The 26,957-nt window shown below is 39.9% G+C and overlaps 1 protein-coding gene across 2 annotated transcripts in view; it reads right to left on the bottom strand.

Moving 5' to 3' along the window:
- Positions 1-1,866: 1,866 nt before the first annotated feature.
- Positions 1,867-26,957, bottom strand: part of EHF (ETS homologous factor) — a 32,279-nt gene continuing 7,188 nt past the window's right edge. Inside the window, exons 2-9 of one of the 2 annotated variants that reach the window (XM_009273657.1) lie at positions 14,501-14,600; positions 11,743-11,988; positions 11,365-11,424; positions 8,908-8,976; positions 8,748-8,816; positions 5,685-5,744; positions 3,007-3,202; positions 1,867-2,197 (exon numbers count right to left, since the gene is read on the bottom strand). In XM_009273657.1, the coding sequence (XP_009271932.1) occupies positions 2,098-2,197; positions 3,007-3,202; positions 5,685-5,744; positions 8,748-8,816; positions 8,908-8,976; positions 11,365-11,424; positions 11,743-11,988; positions 14,501-14,597 (897 nt within the window). In that variant the 5' untranslated portion in view covers positions 14,598-14,600 and the 3' untranslated portion in view covers positions 1,867-2,097. Of the gene's footprint in view, positions 2,198-3,006; positions 3,203-5,684; positions 5,745-8,747; positions 8,817-8,907; positions 8,977-11,364; positions 11,425-11,742; positions 11,989-14,500; positions 14,601-26,957 lie in introns of those variants that run through there. The other variant, XM_009273658.1, reaches the window with a different exon arrangement.

Here is a 26,957-nt window from a genome sequence, read left to right as displayed (position 1 = left end):
GTCTGGTGGCCTGGTTCTATGAACTACGAAATGATGGTAAAGGAAGTGGAATGTAGCTAATCAAGCTAAAAAAAGGAAATTATTGAGTTGCGCAAAAGCAAGCAAGGCTAGCACAGTCAGTCAAAAACAAAAAAAAAAGAGAGATAGACTGAGATAAAAAAAATGCTTTGAAGTACAGAGGCTTATTATTTGATTTGTAAATAAGATGAACTTCTCTCCACCCAGGTTATGAAAAGTAAAAATTGTCATGTATGGGTAATTGATGGTGACAGCTCTGGCTAGTGTTATTGTTTGACATGCCCTACATGTGTAGATAACAAGTTAGGCTCTCATGTTTGCCTACAAATTGTTGCTAAGCACATTTGATACCCTTTGTATTGATACTTCTGTTGTCTCTTGGTTTCATCTCTATTTCCTTTTGAGACAAACAAAAAAATGGAATATCCTATGACCTCCAGCTGCACCTTGCTGCATTTCAAGCTAATATGGATTCAAATCCAGGGGATGCCCAAGGAAATGGATATTGGATGGATTTAATATTCTTAATTTTCGTTTTTTTTTTTTCTGCCCTGGACTTCTCAGCCCCTGTTACTGTTTTCCAAATTCCCCATCCCTGAAAAAGTGAGTTGGAATTGATCTTGGTTTCACCTCTGTTAATATCATCAAGAAAATCCTGTTTCTCAACTCCCACATTTCACATACCCAGTGACCTGGTGAAGTGCTGCCTCCTCTAGTTTTTATTTCCCCACGTTCTGCATGAGCTTGGTGCCAGCAGGAAGCATTTTTGACTTGGAGAAAGAAAAAGCTGCCAATGAGTGTTCAGACTCTGCATATTACTGCAAGAGATGAGCCCAAAATACTGACCCAGATCTGAATGTCCCCAAAATCTCAGTGTCTTTATGTTGGTGGGTTTTTCTCCAACTAAGAATCCCAAGCACAGCTGACAAATACAAATGCAATATAGAGTTAGACTTGAGAAAAGCAAAGGGAACTAATATTTTACTCGCAATGGAGCTTTGCATTTCTCAAAGGTTTTTTGAAAGTATCTGTCCAGTTAAGACTTGACCTGCCAGGAGGACCATATGGCTTGAAGGAACTGGGGAGACTGCTCCCTCATGCCATGGGATTAATATATGTTCTGCTTGCTCATCTCCTCACTGCTTCATATGGCATGGATCTGAATGCTTTAATTAGGAATATAAGAGGGTGGGAGGAGTATTAATATTTCTACTGGGAAACCAGTGCCTTTTAGTAAGTTTGCCCAGTCAGAAAACAATCATCTTCCTTCAATGATTGAAGGCTTTTGGTCCCTGAGATTGACTCTCTTCCTGCAGTTCACCTCAAAGATGTTAGTTAAAAACAAATAGCCCTTTTCCTGGGATGAGCTGAATGCCCTTTTGAGATTAGGGAGGATACTCAGTACCAGGTAAGGTCAGGTCCTAAACTTCTGCTTACAAAAGAAGGTCTCAGTGGTGGAGGTAGTATGGGTTCTCCAAAAAAATGCTGACAGCCATCTTGCAGAGACACTGCTTTCTGTGGCTGGCATAAGCTAACTGAAGAGGAACCCACCGTCTAACTCAACAAAAGCAACTGGAAGCCAGCGAAGTGTTAAAACACTCAGAAATCAGAGGAGGGAAGGAACAAGTGATATTGGCCAATTAAAGCTATAAACCAGCTGACTATGGAAGAAGACTACTTGGCTCAGAGCTGCTTTAGTGTTTCCTCCACTTATAGTTGCCTTCCAAAGTGGATTATCATACTCCCTAAATGCCCTAGTATTTCACTCCTTCCCTTTCTTTGCATGACTCATAAATCACATTATGCCTGTATGATTTAAAAAAAAAGATAAAAACTTCACAAGAAGGGGAAAAATAATCATAATTCTATAATGTTATTTTATATCACAGAAAACTGTGTACATTTTTTCCCCATACAGGACATACTTAAAAAAAAAAAATTTTAACACCAATAATGATAATGTTCCTTCTTCCCGACAGAAGTAGAATTGGTTTTTCACCCCGGTTTGGTACATAAATATAAGAAAATAGTCTTTGAATATTTACATCCAGGTGTTTTAAATGTTATTTCTTGACATATTTAATTCTCATTTTCTCTCCAGCCACGGGCATTCTTTCCAAATTTATATACTAATCTCCGACCATCCACACGCTCCAGGATTTCTCTTTTATAAAAGTATCTGTTAAAATAAAAACAGAAAAAGATTTAAGATTAAATTCACCTACGGTCCTAAAAGGCCACTGCTGAGGCAATCCCTCAGCTAGCTGAAAAGTCTTTATTTTCTATTGATATATATAAAATACCTAAGATTATTATAACTGAAAGACAGAGAAGAAAAAAATGATGTCTTCTTTTCACTTTATATTAATTTTCTTCTGAGTTTGAATTTCACTATATTTCAGGTCATAGCATATTGCCATATTTATAACACACTTTTACGAGATTTTATGGGGTTTTTTTTCCAGATAAGCCAGGATCTGAAATCAGACCAGGAAAGAATCTCAGCTTCCATTTAAAAATACATTTTGAACTTTCATAGATTATGGAAAAATGCTCAAAATGTTAAAGCAAAGAGCAAAGAAAGTCCTTGCATAGAATTTGTAAACCTATTTTAAGATAATGGGTGGGCGGTGTGTCTAGTTTCTGAACATTGCAGGAAATAACAAGGTCTCTGGCCATTACTGGGCCATTTAATTTTCAGCTTGCTACAACCATGTTTCCTTCCTACATTGGTTGGCTGGGTGGACAGCAACAGCATGTATATTATATATATAACACATGTATGTTATATATTATAGTATACAGAAACAGGAGGGGAAAGAAAAGACAAAGAACATAATGTTACAATCTCAAAATTAGTGGGAGAGACTCAGCTGCCAAAGAAAGCAACTGGTGCTGCTGACAATTCATTTTTAAAAGTCAACCAGATTCTCCATTCAGGTAGTCTCTTTATGTGCCCCGGTCTTCTACAGCAACATCTCAGCTCACCTCATAGCCCGGCTGAGTTTCTCATAAGTCATGCTGCTGTTGTTTTTCTTCTTTCCCCAGAGCTGAGCCACAGCTTCGGATTTTAAAAATCTGAAGACACCTTCTGACCGGTCTTCCCACTTGATTAATCCCGGGTTTTTCTCGGGATTGAGAAGAATATCTCGGATAAATTCCCAAAGATGAGTTCCTCGAGGGTCTGAAAGAGGAAAGGGGGCAGGAGGAGGGAGTGTCTAAAGAGCTCTCCAGGCTATGCTTGTCATTTTTACGTGATGTTCTTACAGTGTGTCATCTACAGATGGTGACCACTTGGTAGGGACAGGCTTCCTGGACAGATTCCTGGAGCGCAGGACCCCCACCTTGGAGATATATAGGCAAAAAACACTGACAGCCTTTACACTGAGCCTGGAGATGAGTGTCAGCCTTCGGCAGTCTGAGCCCCATGGCAGACAGGTAGGAGCACCGGCAACCAGGGGAAGCAGAGTCCAAACCACCCACTGCTTCCTTCTGCCTTTGGCATTGTTTCTGCCCTGAAGATAACATGTTTAAGTCTTCCCCTCATCTCATTTGCCCATTTTTCCTGATATTCTTCTACAGCATGGCATGTAACCTGATATTATCATGTGGTACATGAATCAGCCAATATAATTGTGAAGCAGGCACTGAATCTCCATGCATTTAAAAGACAGACAGAAGGCAAAGGAGGTGAAATGCCATTCCGCATCAATGAGTATTTGGTCCCAGGTCTCTTAGATAAACTTAAAGAAGTAAGAAGGTGTAAAGTGAATAGATGGATAGTGACAAAACTGGCTAGCCAAAATTGTATGTGAAAAGGGTATAAAAAAATTTGACTGTGATATCAGAAAAGGCAAAAAGAGATCTCTAAATTCAACAGGTAGGCCTCCCAGTTTAAGCACAAATCCATCCCACTGTTACTGTAGAGATGGCACCAGAAAGCCCAGGTCAAAAAGAAAAAAAGATTAAATAAATCCAACAAGTCAGTTGTAGTAGTTTATGAATGAAGAATAACAAACACGGTGACAAGGTGGGCCAGAAAGATAGCAGTCCTTTGGTCTGACTTCAAAAGCATGCAAGGGTTTAGACCAAATTAAGAAGGAAACAAGCTAGTCAAAGATGTGAAGGTAAATAGAAAACAGTATACAATGCAACATGAGTAGAAGTAGATTTCAGTCAACTAATCCAATATTTTTCTTTGTTATTATAATTGTTTTCTAGAACCAATAAAATGTGGTGGACCTAGTCTATCTGGACATCAGCAACATACTCAATAGATCATGATACAGAGCAGTACTGAAGAAACTGGAAATGTATGGGATTACCCCAGCATGGCAAGATGGCCTTTTCCATATTCCAAGGCTGTGATTGAGTTCTTAGAATCATAGAATATCTCAAGTTGGAAGGGACTTATAAGGATCATCGAGTTCAACTCCCTGCTCCTCGCAGGCCTACCTAAAACTAAACCATGTGATGAAGCTTCATCCAGATGCTCCTTGAGCTCTGACAGGCTTGGTGTTGCCCTGGGGAGCCTGTTCCAGTGTCTGACCACTCTCTCAGTGAAGAACCTTTTCCTAATGTCCAATCTGAACTTCCCCTGGTGCAGCTTCATTCCATTTCCTCATGTCCTATTGCTGGTCACCAGAGAGAGGAGATCAGCACCTCCCCCTCTGCTGCCCTCCTTGAGGAAGCTGTAGACTGTGATGAGGTCACCCCTCAGCCTTCTCTTCTCTAAGCTGAACAAACCAAGTGACCTCAGTTCTTCACAGGTCCGTCTTCACATCAGTCCTATCTAATCCTTTCATTAGCAACCGTGATATACACACAAAAAAAGAAACAAAATATCTGTGTGCAGATAAAAAGTTCAGGAGTTCTGGTTGGGCAAAGTCACGGAGCAGGGTAAGAAGAGAAGTCAGGAAGAGACAGATAATCTGGATACCATAATGAAACAGGATGAAATCAAATGCTACAAAATGCAGTGAAGGACCAATATTAAGGTTTTCTATTACAAATAGGGAATGACACAGGATGCAAAAGACATACACAAGATATTTTCAGCATAAAAATCTCACTAAAGTACATTAATGGAACTATATCCAGAAATCACAATTATAGTAAACAGTCTTCAGAGTCAGGTTGAATCAAAACTAGCAGAAAAAGCAGACGAGGGGAGTGGAAACACTGTCATATCAGAGGAGAAGAAGGTGGCAGGATTGAGGGGCAGGTGCTTGCTCGTGACGCCATGTGTGAGAAGTTCTGCAATAAGATGCTGAGCAGGGTCTCTGGTGCATGCTGCCCCCAGCAGGCACAGGCACGACCATGGCCATGCCCACGCACAGACCTTCCTTATTTAATCCTGGGTCTCCTTTCCTTTACTCCAGTCCACCCGCCCATCTCAACATAGGGCAGAGGCAACTGGTTTCTGGTTGCTTCTCCATAAGCTCTCACTGATAAAAACAATTTGAAAAGTATAACGATACTGAGTCAAAAATAACATAAGCAAACAGTACTAGAAACAGTCAGATCCTTGGAGGATTCAATCACAATAACGATCTAACTAGTTTTGCTTTCAAAATGCTTCCTTTTCACTCCTGAAGGGGATTTGCTTTTAATGTGTTTCTTTTCCTTCAGTCAACCAACCACTATAAACATGGATGTCAACTTACTGTGCTTCTTGGTGTGGGACTTTGGGGTATGATCTTGCGATTTTTTCACGTCTGAAGAATCTGCAGAGAAGGAAAATGAAGCCTATTTGTAAATTTGATTAAAGGCTTTCCATTGACTAGCAGGTTGAAAGAAATAAAACCACAAAAAAGAACAAATATCTCTTTTAAAGATAATCACTTTTCAGTAGGTAATCTAAGTGAGGAGGAAGGGGGAGATTTTTGTTTTCTGCACTATATGTTAATCAGCACACTTCACAAGGAGACCATTGATGAATAAAGAATGAATGCAGAGGTAAACATTTGGCTTTTGAAACCCAAATTTGATTAACAAATACCTCACCTCGTGTTATGTGTGAGAGAGAGAGAAATAAGATGATCACGTCTATAAAAGGAATCCTGAATTGTCCCATTATGTCTTAGTCTTTGCAGAAGCATGTATCTTTGGGAGCTTATTTGTTTCTGAAGAGATGATCTAACGTGAAATGTATGCGCTGGTACCAATGCACAGAACACCTACCTGACTAAAATATAATGAACTGGCAAAGTGTTGTTGTTGGGGGGGGAGCAGGGTGGGGGAACAGGGCTGCGCTGGTAGGAGTTTTTGGCAGCTGGACGAGCATATATTGTTCTGTGGCTCAGAGCCATAGAAACAAGCCATTTCTCATCGATGGTGCTTTATCACCTGCAGCCAGCCAGAGGAAGAATAGGGTTTCTGGCACAAGCATTTCTTCAGAAATGAAGAAAAAGAAAAGTTCCGCCTGTTCATGACTGTAACCTACCTCTCAGTCTGCACGTTCAACCCTCCCGCCCTCAAACCGCCGCAGCCTGGCTCTGCCCTTGTCATTAATGAATAGCTTTCATCTGATCGCTCTAAGTCTTGCAAAGCCTGTGGGATAGTCCTGAGAGGGAGCCCCTTCTGTGTTTGCTTTTCAGCATACTTTGTGCCTGAATTTCATAAAGCAAAGCTTAAGGTCCCACGCACGTTTTCCCAGCTTCTATGAATGCACAATTATCATACTTTTCATGGAAACCGGGCATTTGCATGGGAAAATAACTCACAGGAAATATTCATTTGCATAGAAACTTGTCAGATTTGCACAAGCAACTGCAACAACTGTATGTGAAAAGGTAGCTGCCAAGCTATTCACACACTTGCTTTATTCATACATAACTGGAAACATAAACTGAACAGGTCAGTGAGGATGAGCCTAACCTCTACTATTCTGAGCCTAACATAATTATTGTCCTTGACCCCTAGGCAGCAAACATGCTTTGAGCCATTTTGCCTTCCCACTCTCAAAGAGCAGGAACTAGCCTGAACATCACTCAGCTTGGGGGGAAAAAAGTAAAATGAGGCTTATTTCACTGCCTTTCTTCAGGTTATGATTCCCCTAATGTTACTAAAAGCCTGTGGGAACTCCAGGCGAGGACAACAGGACCCAGTCCTTTATTTGCTCTCTTATATAAATCCTTCTCATTTTAAAATTCCACAATTCACTTGCAAATGTTTGTTATGCTCCACTTAGCTGGAGATTTATTCTTGGAAGTTCAGTTGCCTTCTGCCTAGCTGGTGATTTATTCTGGATTTCAGCTGTATAAATAGCCTCCCGCTCTGCCTCCACTCCTACGTGGAGACCGGTTTCAAACATGCCATGTAGGAGGCTGGGGCCTGACAGATGAAAAGAGTTATGATGCAGTTTCAACAAAGCTGTCTTGCAAAACTTTTGACAAAAGGTTGCACAGTGTTTGCATATGATTCCGGAATGAGCCATTTTTTTACGGGATATACAAATTTAGTTTTTACAGGAGGCTGTGCCCTTGGCGTGCCACCCTAGCTCTAGGCTTAAGAAGTCAGCAGGTAAACACACCGTGCCAGGATCTTGACAGGTCCCCAGTCCTGTCAGAGAGCTCTGAAATCCTGGTAGCCATCTTGTGAGAGTGGGTGGAGGAGGCAGAGAAAGCAAAGAGTGTTTGGTTGGGGTTTTTTTTAAGGTTTGGTGGTTTTCTTCTTCTGGTCAGGCTTTCTCTCTTTTTTTTTAATTTATTACTGAGTGCATTAGTTTAAACTGTATGTCACTTGGCAAGTCCAGCTGTGCTGGGAGATGCAGTGAACGGGCAGGCACAGAGGCTGTGACTGCCACCCGCGTGCAGAGGCACAGGGTTGCCCCCAGTGCAGAGATAGCGCCTGCGAGGCTGCATCTACAGCAGTGTGCTTTCCTTTCTAATCCTCCCATGACTTCCACTGCTTTCTCCCTCAGGTCTGTTTGCCTCCTAAGAAGGACCTGCCTTTCCTTCCTCCCTTTCTCACTCCCCTGCCATCTCTGCTCTCCTCTTTTCCCACTGCCTTGCTCTCTCACCTCCGCCCCTGGCACCTGCCCCCAGGACATGGCCCACAGAGCGCCCCAACACATGTGTCCAGACTGCACTTTTGCTGGGCGCTACGGTAAGCAGGTTTGCTCTTTCTCCTGCCCTTTAGCAGGCAGATTGTATCTCTTCTCGTGGAAGCACTGTGGAGGGGTGAAGAGGCGTGCAGTGCCTGCCCTGCTGTCAGCTGAGACGGGCTCCAGTAGGAAGCCCTTCTGATGGTGCAGTTGGGCAGAGGGCTTGGTGCCTGCCCGACAGCTCCCCCAGGCCAACCCCAAACCTAGCAACCTACTCAGCATGAACCACTGGCTCACTAGGGAAACGCAGCCACTTCTGGGGATGAATATGGCACTCATTTACCCATATCCAGCTACACCACAGAAAAGTGTGGTGGAGCTGGAACATCTCATCTCTCTGACACTAACATCTTCCCCTTTGACTCAGTCACTTTAAAAGATATGTGGAGATCACAGATTATTTGATCTTCTTTGTCTTGACAGAGAGAAGAGAGAAGCATTTCTTTAAAGCAAGCTATTGTAATAATGATAGCTAAAAGAGCTGTCAGAATCAGTATTGCTTGGTTTAAAATTACTGGAGGGTCAGATTCAATCCTACCACAGAAGACCACAGAGACTATTATATGTTGATAGCTCTGGGATAAGTGACAAACAATTAACAATATAATTACATGTTCCTTACCAGGAGGCTGGTGACTAGGTGTTGTCATGGAAATCTGAGCACGGCAGAATGTTTTACTGTCCAATAGCTCTGGAAATTAAAAAGAAGACATTTAAAGTAATAGCCTCAGACAATAATAAAACCATCTCAGAAATGCATGAAGTATTGTGGTGTTAGTTACCTACTGTGCTACCATAGCCACTGTCATATAGGTAATTCTCTTCTTTCCAGGACACCATTAACGACGGATCTGAAGGTAAAGGACCAAAAGGAAAATGAGATCACTAAAAGAATATTTTTTAGCACAGAGGTTAATATTGAGCACCGAGTGAATAAGAAATGTGCAAAAAAAAGAGCTGTGAAGGGAACCAAGACGTGAAGGGGTTATGCATGAAATTATTTCCTTTCACTCAAATTATGGATGGGGTTTTGCATACTCAGGCAAATGTACTTACACAAAGCACTGACTTTGAGAAATAATGTAGTAGGCTCTTCCTTTTCCTGGCTAATATATCATCTGTGCCTGCCCTTGAAGGAGGTTTTCTATGCCAGATCAACTTTAATTCTACCCAATCCAGTCCTGAATTCTCAGCCCCTGGTGATTATGACGGTGCTTTGGTGCCATAGAGATGAAAGTGTTCTCAAATATCTAGTAAAACAGGAGGATGCTTATAATGAGTATTTATTTCTATAATGGTAGAACTCGAAAGTCCCCTCTGAAACAGAGCTTCATGTGTAAGCACATAGTGAGAAACATCAAAGCCTAATGCTAGATGAAGGGCCATTTTATTCCAGGCAAGTCAGGTCCCCATCCTTAACATAAAAACCACCTTCATGATTAAAGAGGAATAATTTTTAGTGACCTTCTGGTCAGATGGATCAATGTAAGCAGAAAGGAAGTATTGTCTTTATGACCTGTACATTGATCAGGAAATTACTGTCTTCACAGTGTGTTTTTAAGGTCAGAAGCCTTAAAAATCTCTTTTTCTTTTGAATCCAGGTCAGAAAGGATGAGATGTAAGCTTCAAATCTAGGTTTTACTTAATTTTTTTCATGTTCATATAAATGAAATAAAAAAAAACAAAAATGGGTTATAGGTAAATCATCATGTTTGGCTGAGTTACCACTTATGACATAGGAATTTAGCAGGCATGCTAAGTAATAGCTCCATGTTTGGGTACCCAGAGCTTGTGTTCCTACAATAGCACACACCCTTTGCTTGCTTGGACACCTGATCTGCCTAATATTGCCTCTGAAAACAGGCCTTACCTAGCCAGAACATGGAGAGGCAGCTTGTCTTCCCGTTTTGGTCTTTTTCAGTACCCATGTCTTTGCAACAGTGACGGTCTACTAGGATGAGGCAGGCTTCCCCTCTAAACCAACCAGCCCTGTCCCTGCTGGCTTACAAGGAGTCCCTTCCCCAACAGCCCCAATCTGCACCACCTGCTCCTCCCCATGCAGAAACTAAACTCACTCCCACTGCCCATGGTTGGCATCGCCAGAGCCCCACCACGCCATTCCTGATTCAGCACAGCTAGGAGAACCGTCAGTTAGTCCTGGGCTTTGATTTTTCCAGGGTGCGCAGCTGAGGTACTGCACTGTGTATCTCTAGTGGGAGGAGGAACTAATATTATACCAAGATCTCATAAATCAGGACTTAAAGGATTACTGTAGTAATGGCAAGCATTGAGGCTGCTGCCTGCATATCACCCACACTACGTGGGCACAGGCAAGGAGTGGATTGCAGATTGCAATGCTTGCCTGCTGCAAGGAGAAGGTGAATAGTGTCCCTGGCTGGGCTCCTCCAGGTTAGCTGAATAAACAGGCTGGCAGTATTTGCCAGAGACATCGCACGCTACAAATCTGTATTCATTCTGCCAGGAGATATTAAAACGTGGCACAGGAACACACCCACATACAAAGAGGCTGGGACTAGTGAGACAGAGAGTGTTTGGTTATGGACAGAGGTGCTCTGGCAAAGGAACCAGGAAAATAATCGTGCCTGAATAGGCAGAATGAACTGAGCTGAACTTCTTTTCTCGGTGAAACAAAGTCCTGGGAGGAAAGGGATCTAGCTATGAACACACTGGAAAAAAAGACTGCCACAAGAAAAATGCAGATTTGGTCAAACCAAAATACTACCTGAATTTCAGTTTCATTGAAGCATGTGAAGAAATTGAAATGTAACTTTTTTTTCTCTCAAAGTTGTTTTGTTTGGAAATTTCCTCATGTTTCAAACAAAGCACTTCACAACAAAATATTTTTCCCCCCTTTTTTTTAAACTGAGAATACTGTGAAAATAGTTGTTTCGAAATCTGCTGAACGAAGCATAGAATGAAGTCCTCTACAAAGCTGCACTCGCTGAGCCCTGCAAACTATTCCAACACTGAACATCAGTATAGACTGCTGATACCACAGAGTTCTCCCAGGAAAAGAGGCCACATGAAACTAAGATATGGTGGTACTACCCGAAACTTCAAAAAGTAGACATATATATGATTGATATTTGTGTTACTTGTTTTATTCTGTGTGACACACTTTCCATTTCATTTAATGCCATTTTGATCTCTCTCTTTTGGAATGGACAGTTTCCCCTTTTTGTCACCATCAAAAGACAAGTTACCCAACTGTTACTCACCTGTTTGCTCTGTCTTCACAATGACATTATGAGATTGATACATGTCACTTCCACACTGGCCTGCAGGAAAGCATATGGCAGATAGGACGTATGACAACAAGCAAAGAACAATCAAAGGTATTAGCTCCAAGCAGCAACTGCTACAGCTGAGCCAGAGGGCTAATTTTGGAGCGGGAAACATAGCCTTTCCCCAGGTCCTTCAGACTTCTGCCTTATGTCATATCTAAGCAATTTAGCAATACAGTGAATGAGATATAAGCAGTAGAGCAAACATAGCAAATGAGATCTGCCAAGTAGGTCTCTGGGGAATGTAAGCTATTTCTGAAGATCCCAGAATTCAGACCACGGTACATGTGTCTCTGCCTAATAGCTATTTACCGTTCCATTTTAGGTGCTGAAGATTGCTGTAAAGCAGTTGCCCTGCTGTCCCAGCTGCCTGAGTGAATTCCTGCAGGCTCATACTGCACAGATGTTCCCCGTTGATATCAAACTCCTGGAAGGGTATGCAGTTGGCATCCAGTTGGTTGGTATCAAGGAGGTGCTGCAGCCACTCCCAGACTTGAAACTTAGTCCAGTACTGCGGGTGTATTTCATGCCACTGGGTTCCATAGAAGCTGCTAGAAACTGGAAAAGGAAATAGGTATTTACTGTCTCTGTTAGCACCATGGGATTATGTCGACAACAAGAAAGGTCTATAGATAAATTACATGCCCTGGAAATCCACAGATCTAGATTCTTTTCTCAGTCCTTAACACTAGCTCAGTAGCTATTGCTGGAGAAGGTATTATTTTTTTTTTTGCCTCAGTTTTCCAGTTAAAAACTGGGAATTATTACATTATACCTTTCTTGGCAGATTGAGTATGTAGGAATTAATTTATTAATGTTGGCTAAATACACCAAAATTCTTTGATGGAAGATACCTTACAGAATTACTGTTGAAAAAGTATGTTGGTCCTTGTGGGGGAAAATAATTTTAGTGCATCAGAAAATGATGGAAAAGCCTTGCAAAATCCTCATAATGTGACGTGGAAATTTTCTTTGAATACAGACTTAATAAGGCCTGAATATGAATTGTGGGATTCAATCAAAGAACGGTAAAAGCCAAGGCACTCTTATATTGCTCCACAGTAAAAGCCTATCAGTATGACCCACAGCTTCATGATAGAGCTCGCATTCTGATGAATGCACGTTATTTCTGTAGTCAGGTAAGGTGATTTCTGAACGCAGTTGTAAAACTCATTTTTAGTTACAGAAGCTGCCCAATTTTCTTGTTAGGATGTCTGAATCTTTTCCTGGCAATCTTTTAAACTGCTCTCAGTTGTATGTCATTGCACAACAATAATTTACGTGTGCAAATGAAAGAAATTTTTTGTGGGGATAAGATAATTATATAAGAGCAAAGGCAGGACTGCTTTGGTCTGCCCTCACAGAAGGGCTGGCAAAAGGAGTTCAGTACAATTTGTTCCTTGGGAAAGGAGGACAATGTAGTATGCCAGGCAGAGACAGTGGTGTGCTAAAATGCTCACAAGTGCATGAAGGGTTTAAGGATGAGGGAATGAGAGATTGCAGAGGCTTTTGAATTATGGGAGGATGAAAGACTGCCATGGCCTAGCTCTACAGTAGCCCCACTCCAGGATGTGGCACCAGTCCATTCTCAGTCTCCCCAAGAAAAAGATTACCCACACAGCTGTGAGAAATACTGACAACAGTGGATAATGCTAGAGGACTACAAGCAACAGAGCTGGCACATTTTAGGAAATCACCTCTCTTCAGGTCCCACTAGACCTCAGGTCTCCTCAGTTGAGATACAGCGCACAATGCTAGTTTCCAGGTAAACACAAAAAAGCCCCACAGTTACTTAGGTTTCTTTATCAAAATTGGCCCAAAAGGTCTGTGTCAGTAAATTAGGGAGTTTGCAGGACTGTTTCTCATCCTCCTGTTGAAGGATTTGGGGAATGAGTGTGGAAATTATTAAGAGTGTGGTATGTCAGAGAATAAAGATTTGATGGAGCCATCAAGTATTCCCTGAAAAGGAGGTTGATATGTCTTCCCATCACTTCAGAAGGTTAAAGGAATTTCAGAGGCCACTAGACTCCTAATGTAAATGGAGAGCCTTAAGTGAGGTAAGAGTAGCTAGGTAAAAGGAATTGAAGTGGTGAATTATTGTAGAGGCTGGTCTGAGGTTTTGGCTTCCTGTCCCTCTGAAAAATAAGTGAATCTTGAGGAGTTTCACACTGGAAACATGAAAATAGAACCCACCATTTCCCTTCATGAAATCCTGTGCAAAATGAAACTCAGCCAGGACTTTTTTCCCCATGAATCTGTTACAGACAGGTTGGCACATTTATTAAGTGCACGCTTATGTATTCCTGTGTATTTAGAAATTACACATAAAAAAGAACAAGAGTTTCATTGAATGGGAACTTTCATTGTAAGTTTTATTGCAGAATTATTTGGATTAGAAGGACAACTGCAGTATGTGTTTGCTTAGCTTTTAAGGTTTACGTATTGATTGAGTGATAAAAAGAATTTAAAAATTTTATCAAACTATATATAGATAGATATATGTCTATATTTATATCTCTATACTGAGGGAGAGTATATATATGAACACATTTTTATATATACAGACATATAATCAGAGAACAGTAAGAAAAAACCCAAAAGTTCTCAGATCACAAGCTATCTAGTGCTCTAATGCCAGTCTAATTAGAAAGCTATCTAGTAATTTGAGCTGAAAAAGCAAATGCAGTAAAGGAGCAAAAAGACTATTCCCCTGGAAAGCTGGAGGGGTGATTAGCATTGAAGAGTAATGTTGGTTCAGAGAAGGCGTGAGGGGTAAAGGTAAGAGAGAAAGAATGCTGAACTGAGGAGAGGGAACTTTTGGCACTTTCAACATCGCTAACTTCATTTTAAGAAAAAGACCCAGTAAGGAAATGAACCATAAACTGGCCATTTTCAGAAACTTAGTGTTGTGAGTTCAGCTTTTTACAAATGGAAATTTTTCTTACCAGAAGTGAAACTCCAGTAAATTAGTATTACTGAAAAATAATACTTGTGCATGCTTAAAGGTGTAGTAGCCCCTTCCCCCCTCCACGCAAAAAAACATGGCTCAGAGCCGTTGAATTCCTCCTACCACTGCACGTAGAATATCCGTCTGTCCAGGAAGGCTGCTGGTGGAGTAGATTGCTGCTGGAATTGATACTCATTCTGCCAGCTCCTTCCAAAATCATGATCTGTAAGTGAATTGAACAGCTTGCTTAGTGAGCGGTGTCTAGTCCAAGAGGTAAATGGCAAAAAAAAAAAAAAAAAAAAAAAATCCACTGAAGGTGAAGTGAGGAAGCCAATTCCATTTGTAGAAGATACAATTGAAATCAAGAACATGTTGCCACAACCCCTTTTCCACTGCCACAAAATCTTCTTATGATAAACATTACCATGATTGATTTGCATATGCAAGAAGCAAGTTTCTACAGCTGCCCATCCATAAATGAATAATCTGTAATCCGAAATGAAGCCGAATGAAAAGACAAGGCTCCTGACAGAGCAATACAGGAAAACTGCCAAGCTTTGAGAAATGAAATACTAAATAGTTTTACTTTTTTTTTCTAATTTAAAGAGAAATGTGGTTTAAACATGCTTTTCTTTTTTTATTTTCTTTTTTTTTTTTTTAGGAGAGAGAAAAGACTTTTCAATAACTGCAAATGAAACTATACAGTTGACACAACCCATGTTCAGAAACTCCCTCACAAAGGACGCACAAGTTAATGCTACAGGGAGGTAACATTACAGGGAATATCTTGTCAGCTTCTTAGCTGATTTGTGTCAGCAGCGTCCGTAACACTTCTCAGCAAAGGAAAAAAGAAAAAAAAAAAAAAAAAAAAAAAAAAAAATCCACTGAAGGTGAAGTGAGGAAGCCAATTCCATTTGTAGAAGATACAATTGAAATCAAGAACATGTTGCCACAACCCCTTTTCCACTGCCACAAAATCTTCTTATGATAAACATTACCATGATTGATTTGCATATGCAAGAAGCAAGTTTCTACAGCTGCCCATCCATAAATGAATAATCTGTAATCCGAAATGAAGCCGAATGAAAAGACAAGGCTCCTGACAGAGCAATACAGGAAAACTGCCAAGCTTTGAGAAATGAAATACTAAATAGTTTTACTTTTTTTTTCTAATTTAAAGAGAAATGTGGTTTAAACATGCTTTTCTTTTTTTATTTTCTTTTTTTTTTTTTTAGGAGAGAGAAAAGACTTTTCAATAACTGCAAATGAAACTATACAGTTGACACAACCCATGTTCAGAAACTCCCTCACAAAGGACGCACAAGTTAATGCTACAGGGAGGTAACATTACAGGGAATATCTTGTCAGCTTCTTAGCTGATTTGTGTCAGCAGCGTCCGTAACACTTCTCAGTAACAAATATCACAGACCATACATTTCAAACCACAAAAAAAATCAGACGGTCAAAGATCTTGTAAATAAGACTGCCATTGTGATAATACAAACATTTTGGAGTTACACCACCCCCCAAGACAGCATTCCCTCTTTTAAGTGACACAAACTTTCATTTCTACTTATCTTAGCATTAACACCATGAGTAAAACTGTCCTTTATTTTATTTATACTGTAAAAAAAACCCCCTACTTATATGATATTTTAGAAAAAATGTTACATATTTATCACATGCTTAATCATTCCAGTGAAGGTATACAAAATTCCCCAATTACAGGTATTCTTGATATTTTACATTATCTTCCAGTGGTATGAAGTTGCAAAGTTTAAAAATATATATATTATAACCATAGACATTCTTCAAGAGTTTGGGAAAGTAATTTGTTAAATATTATAAAGCCTTCAGGTTGTTATTCTTCTATAAATACACAGAAAAAAACCAAACCGTTGTTCAAAAATATTCTAAATTGAAAGCCGCAAAATCTGTAAAAAAGAAACATTAGACATCAGGATGGCATGTGCACAGCTAGAATTCACCTTGGAATTAAAAAGAGGATGAAATACAAAATGGGCTTGTGAAAGTTAAAGTCACTGGTCTTGGCTGTTTACCCACTGAGACCAATGAGAAAACTTCCATTGAGAGCACAGCCTGACCCCTTACAAGCTCATAACCAGCAACATTTTTGGTAGAAGAAAAGGAGTCAATAGAAACACTCACAGCCTTTGTTTTAAAGAACAGCCTGAAAATGACCTGGGTTGGTATTTTCCTCTGTCATTTAAAATAAATTATGTAACTTTTAAAAGTTACAAGTGTCTCCCCGCCCTCCTGCATATATCTATTTAGAGAGGGAGAGGGAGAGAGAGAGAGGTGTTACTGAGAATTGCTTAAAAAGCCAAAGCCGTAGGAAGTTTGTCACAGGGAATGGTGCTTTATAGTATAACCTAGTTCAGGGCCTTTTTTTGTAGCTATACAGATGGCAAAGTCAAACCATAAATGTTTTAACAGTTGCTTTCCACTCTTAATTCTAGCCAATCTGTGACCACCAGCAAGGAGAATTTAATTTCTCATAGCAGCTATGTGGGGGTATAAAATATTAACAATTAAGAGAGATACCTATTGTCCCACCCTGGCCAAATAAAAGATGACTGTCATATCAGTCAGTAAATTTATGCAAGTTAGAAGAGAAGACATTTTTTAGTCCCATGTTAAAGCCAAGTGACTTAGTATTGTGAGGGAGAAAGTGTAAGGAAGCATTTAAATTTATTATACTGATTATAAAGATATTCAGCATAGAACATGAATATAATTTATCTCATATACTTGATATATAAGAACTTTTAAGCAATAATGCATGTTTGACAGTCAATACATACACTTCTGAGATTGTACAGGTTGATGATATATCAAGTTATTTATTTAACTGGGGTTTTAATCATTTAAGACAATTAGGTATGAATGAATGAAGTATTAATGACAAAGACCTTATTACAATATCAAATAGAGGTGAGGTAGAATACCAGCTATTCTGGGAAAACTATAAAACTTGAGGATTAGCAAAACACTCTTCAGAACTTAGGTTGGTAAAGTCACTTCTCTTTAAAAAATTACAGTATGCACTTAATACTGAATTTCAACTTATTGCTCTGAAGTCATATTTTCAGAAGCCATCTCAGAATTTCAGGTACTGTGTTATGTGGTTTTGTCTTCTGCAACTTCTGCAGTTTCTGGAATTCTACGTAATTTTCAGGCCTGATACTTCTGCAAACAAAAATGTGTCAGGGAAAATGTGTGCATATGAAATGAAATGATTTCTGTGTTCAAGCTCCTGTGTAATTTTGCCCTGAAAATTCAATTCAGATAAACTCTCATTTTGCTTTCTTCATAACTAATCAGGTGAATTTCCAAACCAAAAGATCCTATGACACTTTGATTCAGCAACTGAAGCTATGGATAGTTAAATAAACCAAATCATGTGTCTTGCATAGTTTTTCCACCCCAGCAGTGACCAAAACCAATGCACATTAGAGATCTGAGAAGTACTCTGACGCCTTTTCCCTGGATTCAGATTTCAATTATTTTCTTTTAAAATCTTCTTCCCCCGACACAGTCTAGCAGACAATTGCTCTCCACAGTATTCCTAAACTTTAATAGTATTTTCAGATAATGTGCATGGAACTTTGTTTATAAATTAATCAATAAATACATCCTGGTTTTGAAAGCTATATAAGTTATCTCAACCAGAATAACTTAATTAATTTCCATATCACCTGTGGGAACAATTGTGCATGAGAGGAAGAATTTGCAATATGACATTAATCACAGGAACAGGACTGGATTTAGCTTTAACCCAAACTTTCCCGAAGTTCTGTGTATTATTCAAGGTACTGTTTTTTTGGTGACTTGAAAATTGTCAGGTCACCTCCTTTATCTTAATGCAAGGGTGTTCCTTATTTGGAAATCATTCTAGCACTTTGTTCAGGGTGAGTATAAAGTCCCACTAACATAACTTCCATGTCTTTGCTTGGAAGTGTACAGCATCATGCTCAAGAATATTTTCCCTATGAAAGCTAAACTGTGATTTTCTCCATTTCATCCAGTATATGCTTTTCTTTGATACAAGTTCATGGCAGAATTATGCTTATAGTAGTGTCTCATCCCATACTTGGAAAGATTTTGAGTCAGGATATTGGAAGGGGCGTGCTTTTCATTAGTTTAGGGCCAAATCCTCAAATCTCCCTTGTGTACAGACAAACCTGGTTAAAGGGTGTGAAGCCTCAAGGGGAAGGACATATAATATGTTCAGTTTTCTTTTAATCATATGCCATGTATCAAAGCGAACGGTGGAACTAATGAAGCCTGGTTTCCTATGAATGCGTATCTTGTGGTTGGATGTTCTAGTGTCTAGATGTGAGCGCTGATTGAAGTTTTTCTCACGGTTGGGGCATTCATAATATCTCATTGTCTCAAAGGAGAGAGCTCAAGCTTCACTCTTTCTTTCAGATGGAGTATTAATAGATTTTCCTCCTGTACTTGGCAGCCAGTTTTCATTAATCCTGTAAGAACTTCATATCTTTGAGACTTCTACCCCATATCAAATTTAATTAAAATTAGCGATGGGACTCAAAGATTGTTACAGGCCAAATGCAAAAGCCAACACACAGACAGAATAACCACAAAAGCCTCATTTCCTCAGGAAACCATGTTAAAAATGGATTCTAGCTGAGCTGAGCTTTTGGAAAACAACATCAAGGTCTTGGGAATCTGTCTCTCTACTAAGACATGGTACATTATAAATGAAAGCACACATGAAATATCATATATATACACACACACACACACACGACTCTGTGTGTGTGTGCATTGCAGGTATCTATACACACATTTCCATTCTTTTCCACTGAAGAGGAGTAGTCTGTGGAGTATAATCTTATAACCCTACTAGGAACATTGCACAGTTATGAGAGGAAGCAAATGGCACTTTACTCAATCAGCAAGGTTAAATATAGTTGTGTGCTGGTATTCAGCAACATTCTTTCTAGAGACAGTCGTATGAGAAGGGATGAATGCATCAAAAAAAAAAAAATCTTTTGCCTACATTCAATATATCAGGTGGTATTCAAAGACCAAACCCTGAAGGCTTCTCTTAGTGAAAGCTGTCACTGGAGGAGGAGCTTTGTCCAAGCCACAACCTAGCAACTTGGCAGTAACAGGAGGTCATTTGCTCTGTTCTTCTTGTCTTTCTTGACTGCCTGACCACTTTGAGTAAGTGACGGTAATGGAAAGAGCAAGGAACCATGGCCTGCCCATGGAGCAAATCCAGCATTGCAGAAAAACATATTTACAAATCCTTGAACCTTGAACACTGTATAGTGCACTCTATGCAAATTATTTTATTGCACTACAGGTGTGCTCTGAAAATAGATTACTCTGATCCCCATTTGCACATTCAACCCAATGAGTCTTAACATCCAGATAATTAGTTTCTCCTTTCTTTGAACCAGAATCTTTTAAGAACATCTCATATTAAATGACAGGAAAATGCTGAACTCTGTATAAAAGGTGAATAAGCAGTACAAAGAAAACGAGTGAATCCTAAAGTACTACAACCAGAGTGATTGTTCTGAAATTGATTTGTACGGTTGCTTATGTTACAACACTGAACTGAACTAAGGGTCTCATTAATTACAAATATGAGGGGGTGTGGAGCCCATAGGGGAAGGGGGCCTAGAGCCTTCTGGTTTGTAAAGCTATGTACTCTATGCAAAACACAAAAAAGATGGCTAAGGCAAAACTGACTGACACTATTAAACTATGACTCCACCTGTAAGCTATGCAAAGTCTAAGAGTGACTTCTAGCCGAGACAAGCTCAGTGCAGCTCCTCCTGGCGTGTCCAAAAGGGTGGATCTCTTTTGGCATATTTACCTATGGGATCCTTCCCCATTTTTCCCCTTTTACCATCATGGCTGAACTTCAAATGTAGATTTCACCTGGGTCTATTTTCTTTGAAGTATGTTATGTACACAGTGGAGGCACAATCCCTGCTTTTCAGGGCTTGGAGTTTATGGAACAAGTATCTACAGAGTATGTTAAGTATTTTAGATCATTACTGCACCTTGGATTACAGTCAAGCACTTAAACAGCAACCTAAAATAAATGATACCGCATAATAACTGCAGCTGCAGAGGAACAGAATGTGGATTTTAATCTTTTTCTTGAAAAATCAAAAGACAACCCAGTGGGCCGAGTTTTCAAGACACCAGAAACAAAGGACATGTACAACAAAGCAGGTGGACCTGCTTTACACACACGGTTACTTCAGGAACATAAATGCATTGTACTTGTAATATATATGATCAATTAGTTGCTTTGCATTCCAACCACCTATTTTACATGTCCAGTGGTGGTAAGGGCAGGCACAAATTGAATATATGAATGTTGAGAGCCTGTTTGCATGTTGCTGTGAGCTTTGGGTCTTCTGGTTGTTTTTTTTTTCCCTCTCTCTCATTTAATGTGTATTACTACCAGGGCTCCAGGGTCTTATTCTAAGCCAGTGTGCCTATACATACAGTTATGGCTGACCCTAAGAATGCCCTGTTATCTTTACCTGTCTATTTTGCAAAGGTCCAGGTGCATCCTTGGTGTCTGTGCCAAACTCCCAGATAAGATATCATCCCTGCCACAGCTCACTTTCAGATATGACCTTTTCTACTGTGTGTTAGGATCTCTTCTGGCCATGTAGATCCACATGTAGCCATCACACATTTCCTTGTTTCCACCCCTTTGTTTTAGTGAATAAAAAGCAGAGAGAAGCCTCGAAATAAACAACTCATCTGCAGGCTGATTCCCAGCAGGAATCCACTTCACAACAAAACACTCAACTTTGGACCACTTTGCTATGACCTGCAAGATACCATTCAGATGACAGCCTATGAAGCTTGGCCTGACTGATGATAATCTCAGGACTCACCACTAATATCGTTGCAAACATACCCCTTTTTTTTTCAAAATTCTTTGAAAGATTTGAAGAAAGTTCATATGAAGAAGCACTATGATCACACTCAATATTTGTTGTATAACATACTGAGTGCTTGATGCATTTTATTTTTAGTCCATCATATGTACCTTTGGGCCACAGTAACAAAATGTGTTTACTGAATCACATTGTGAGTGTGAAGTTCAAGGAATTATTTTTATAAGAAAATTTCCTAAATAATCTCCAAAACTCGTTGTATTCAGGATGCCAGTTTGGGGCTAATCTTTTTCCCTTCTACACCTCTCTGAATTGTACATTCCTATGCTTCTATATTTTTGGTGTATACAGCTGTGGTTCACCTGCATAAACCCACCTTTGCATGTGCAAAACTGACTCTTGAGCTTTCAGAGACTACATTGAGACCTTGATCATTTACTGTTGTGGGCTTTTGGAAAGGAAGAGTTAGGTTTATTCTTTTGTTTTCTTTGAACCTGGTATATTAAATGTATATATGAAGGTAAACTGAAAGACCAGACAAAGGAAGATGAATAGAAAAGGAGCATTTAACATTTACCTACATTACAGATAGGATCATGATAAACAAAATCAAATAAAACTTGATTGGAATCTTTTATTACTAAAGATCTGATTTTCATGATGCACTACAAGGCAACTTTTGTAAGAGATATGTGGTGATTGTTTTAACATGTTCATATGGATGCTTCAAAATCTTGCACATATATTTTAACTAAAGAGAAGCTTGGGTAGAAAAGTTAGGATCTAGATCTGTATCTGAGCTCCAGGGTTTGGGTTTGGTTCTTATCTCTCTTTTAACGATGTAATTTAAAGACAAAACCATAGTTCAGTTTCCTTTTTGAAAGAGAACAAAGTTCACTTTATGAATGCAAAAAAAGAGAAAATTTACTTGATGATATGCAAAGTCTCATAGGTTATTTTTTCCTCTGACCCCTTTTTTTCACAGTCAACAATCTTCATATGAACAGACTTCAATTTTCAAAGTACTCATTAGTATAATGAAAATAAAAGGGAGAATTTTAAAAGAGGGGTTTTTTGTTCTTCTAAATCAGAAGCAAACAGAAGGCCAACTGTGAACAGAAAATCCTCAAGGCATAGAGGTGTCTGACAGTATTAACTGACAAAGGTTGGTACTTCTTCAAATTTTACCCATAGTTATGTTACCTTAGCAGAGGAAACAGTGAACTGGAACCTGCCACTTAACAAGGATCCAGTGTTTGGGATCCATGCTTCCTTGCCATATCACAGGCTACATTTGCCTCTTCTTGCCATGCCACTAGTTTTTGAATAGAAAAAAAGAATATCATTTATTTTACTGTCAAAAAGCTCATTCTCCTCTTGCAGAAGATCTGTGTACAGATCTGTGTATTATTAGTGGAATTGCTAGTCATGGAGCTAAGACAAGAGCGAGTCAAGAAAAGGTTTTATTTCTTGTGAGGAATGTTCATGTCATTTTTGCATTAACATATCCTTAGAATGTTTGGAACAAGTAGATATATTCGCTAAAAACTGGCAAAAACAGCAGGCTTTTTTCTTCTTTTATTCTTCAGAGTTCGTATTGCAAAACATGGCTTTGACTGGCGTATGGCACTCCTTTCATTACTGTCTGCACCACCTCAGCAAGTTCATGGTAATTTGGGTCAGCCATTTTTCCTGAATATTTAGAAGTCATATGCCACAGATTCATCACTCTAGCCTCAGGGATACAGAGTCTTGGAAAACACAATAATGGGAAAAACTGCCTTTGCTCTTTATTCTTCTTTCAGCACTTAATACCACACCTCATGGAACAACTCCACACCTCTTTTCATGTCCTTTCTATCTCTGGTACATCCTTCCTCTAACCAGGAGCCAGCTCATCTCCCTAATCTCCTTCTGCTAAACAGCTTTCTTTTGCTTACAATACACTAAATATAAAAATGGCCGAAAAGCACTCTAGATGCCCCTGTAGCTTGACAAGCCACATGCCTATAATTAGGCAAGAACCTCATCAGCTAACAAAATATTACCATCGTGTTCTAACATCTTCTTTTCCCTTGGCTCTGGTTCCACAACCACTTCCCTCTACCTTCCATGACAGCTGCTCTTTACATTGCATTAAAGACTAACAGCATATCGAGGGAACTGCTTTCCATAGTATTAATGTAGCCTGTGTGACTATTCAGTTATTAGTGAATAATGACAATAATAGTAATAATAATTGTGTTTGTATCCATGTTTGGCTCTTAGTAGGTGCTGAAGTGTTTCTGACATAACAGTCACTCAGATATAGAGACTCTGACATATGCTGCCACAGCAGCCAGTATTTCATGGAGAAGTTTTTAACCACTATCACCACCAGCACTTCTCTTTTGTTATGGGACTAGTCTGGTTTTCAACAGTAACAACCACTAATTTGCCTACTTCCAAAATAAAAAGTGCCTTTTTTTCTCTTTTCCTTTTTGTAAACTCTGTTTCATACATTTTGTTTTTATAAAGGGCGTCTGCTTGGAAACTGCAGGTTTCCTCTTTGGGGCTGGTTTCTGAGTGAGAACTAAACAGAATAAGGACCATGGGATGGAGACCAAAACCAGGAAAGTGTCTTGGGGAACATGCAAATTTTCCCATTGGGACTACTATTTTTTACATGAATTGATTCATTCAGTCAACACACTAATTGTGTTTCTTCATTAAATACATGAGGGGCACTGCACAAATTAGCTAGGATGGGGAAGCTGGAAGTTGAGCATAAAGCATTTTATCCTAAACTAGGTAGCTTGCTGGAGGACTAACCCAGTCAATAGCAGTGTTTATACCTTCTTACAATCCACTGCCTGACTAACCACAGTATGATCACACTCTTTTGCTAGCGTGATAGCAAAAGGATATTTTAAGGAGGAGACATAGCAGAGATAGTGCAGGGCTCATGGTGGGAAGGATCATTCTGTGCAGCAACTCCTCTGCCCAGGTCAGCCGCGTTCCCTAGTGCCAAGCTGGGACTCGCCCATCCCACCTGCATGATAGCTCCAGCCAGGATGCCTGCTCCCTCTGCATTCCTCTCTAGACTACCAAGTATCCCAAGGTGGGCAGCGGTTTGCAAAGGAAAGTGTCCCCAAGTGGCAGGGAAAATATCACTGAAATAGTTCAATGGAGCTCACTGACCCTGTTTCAGAAACCTGCTGTCAGCCCATTACTTTGACTGTCATTCAGGCTTGCATGTTGGTGTGTGTTTAGTAAACATTTCTTTGGAGCCCAGCTATATCCATTAGGTTTCTTCATATTGTATTTGTTGTGTAAAGAATAAGAAATTGCAAGACCACTGCCCTGGCATCCCACTCCACTGGCTGCACAAGAGCTGTCTGCTTCACCCCTGGGTGTAGCAGCAGGCTCACTCACCCCGCACACCAAGGACTTTGAGGAAGCTCTGAGCCTCCCAGAGACACATGGCACTGGGACAGTAGCTGACGTATATGCTGGGGCTCATTTATGCTCCCTGCCTTCATGAAAAGCAACCAGAAAATGGGGGGGAATTAAGTTTCCTTGCTCTGCAGCCACCTTCTATAGGTAAGGCAAGAAGCTGTGGGAAACAATGTCTCCCCACTTTTGTAAAAGCCGAGAACAGCTTCCTCCTGTCTCCTGCCTGTGGTTAGAGGAGCAACGCTTCCATGGCATTGCTCCTTCTCACCTGGCACAGCAGGAGCTGCCCATCCTGTTTCCATTGATTTCTCCAGTGGTTGTGTTAAACAATACAATGGAGTATTTATGTGTCAGTGTTAGGAGCAGGTTATTAAGTAAAACCCACCGTAAATACAGCCGTTAATTCAGTTGCTGGCATGGCTCTCTGTTATCTTCGCAATACCTCCCAGGGGGTATTAGTCTTACCCTTTCGTTTGAGTTGGCAGCAGAGTTATTTTTTTGCACCTGCTGCTCTACTCCGATAACAACACAGGTCAGCTTTGATTTGTTGGAATATAAACAAAAGAGCAAAGCCAGGCATCTGCCTCAACAGCCTGGGCCGGTTTGACGATAGAGCTTTTCCCTTTGGGTTTTGTACAAATGTGCTCTTTCGATTCTTACATGAACTCTCTCCCGCTTCATAAATAGTCCTTTGCTACAGAATAGCCTGGTGTCAGAGGAGAGCTCAATACCGTACTTTTCCATCAGCTGAAACCTCAACAGGTCAAAGTAACACACTGTTCTAAGACTTAAGTCAGAAGAGGTACCATACAAAATACATAAAGAAAAATCAGCTGAGACACAGTGGTTCAAAAATTAGCAGGAAAAAGCAACAAATTAAGCAGTAAAGGAACTTTCTTGAGAGATAAAGAAAACCTGAAGCACTGGGAGGGTTTGCTTTCCCATATGAAAATATGCACACTCCAATCCTTAATCTACTATTACAAAAAAAAGAAAATAAAAAAAAAATGTAGTCCATGAGAAGTAGCTACTCATCTGGGAACTGGGCTACTTTTAAGTTCTGAAAATTAAGCCTGCAGGGCTCATTTACTGTAAAAGCATCTACGGTGATGGAAGAACTCCTGAAACACTGACAACCATAGAGCAGGAAAGGAAGAGTCCACACAGATAGCAAAGGCAGTAAATAGCACAAAGCACAGAAATGAAGGAAGGAACTAGCATTACCTCCTTATTACAAACAGGAAAATTGAGACACACAGCTGAAATTATTTGCTTAAGTCATATAACAAGTCAATGGACAAGTCAGTTCAACTTATATCTTCCAGCTCAAGCTCCATTGCTATCCATTGCATCACGTCTCCAGCAAAAATTTCAACATGCAGATAAGTTAGGATGATCATGGGTTTTCTGAAGGAAAGAATTTTCTATAAAAAAGAGACCTGTTCAAACTGAAACCAAGATTCTTCTATGCTTCATGGCTATTATGTGCCTAGTAGAGATTTGAATGTTAAGTTAGCCAAACAATTAAATCTGCACTTGAAGTACTAAATAAAAAAAGCTGCCCTTGACCTATGTATGATCCTGAAAATGAGCTAGAAATTCCTAAGTAGAGCTGGCTGAAATTAAAAATTTGTGTTCTGTGGAACTGTGGCCATTTCAAGGCTCTTTTTTTCTCAATTTCTTCTTTTTTTTTTTTCTTAATCACAATGAAAGAAAGGAATTTTAAAAAGTAAGTTCCCTGGCAACAGAGAGGGAGGATCCCCATCCCAATCAACTGACATGTAAAAACCTATATTCAAGTTGTCCAAGTAACAAAAGTGCAACTCAGCCTGTTATGTAGAATTGTTCATAAAAAGACAGAAAATGTCAAATACCAAACCAAGATATGACTGCAAACAGGCAGTGATGTCACCACAGAGCAGCTGGGCTGGAAGCAATAAACTTGCCTAACATGGCTGTTGTGCACATGGTCACTAGGGAACCCCCTGCAGAGCCTCACCACAGTAATCCTGAAATGCAGCCTCTGCGGACTACCAGATTTGACTGTCTCAAACACTACCTAGGATGTGAAGTCTGTGATCCTCTTTCTCCTCTTTCACTTATTGCTGCTGTTCCTTCTCTTCCTCCTTATTTCGTTTGTTCCTCTTTTTTTAGTTTTTGTTTCATTTTTTTTTTCCTTTTTTTTTTGCCTTCTACTTAATAAAACTGGCTGGGGGGGGGGG

This window comes from Aptenodytes forsteri, unplaced genomic scaffold (genome assembly GCF_000699145.1).
Source record: "Aptenodytes forsteri isolate BGI_AS27 unplaced genomic scaffold, ASM69914v1 Scaffold511, whole genome shotgun sequence".
NCBI classification, from domain to species: Eukaryota; Metazoa; Chordata; class Aves; order Sphenisciformes; family Spheniscidae; genus Aptenodytes; species Aptenodytes forsteri.
The sequence above is the reverse complement of the archived record's forward strand: the minus strand, read 5'-3'. Positions and strand labels throughout refer to the sequence as shown.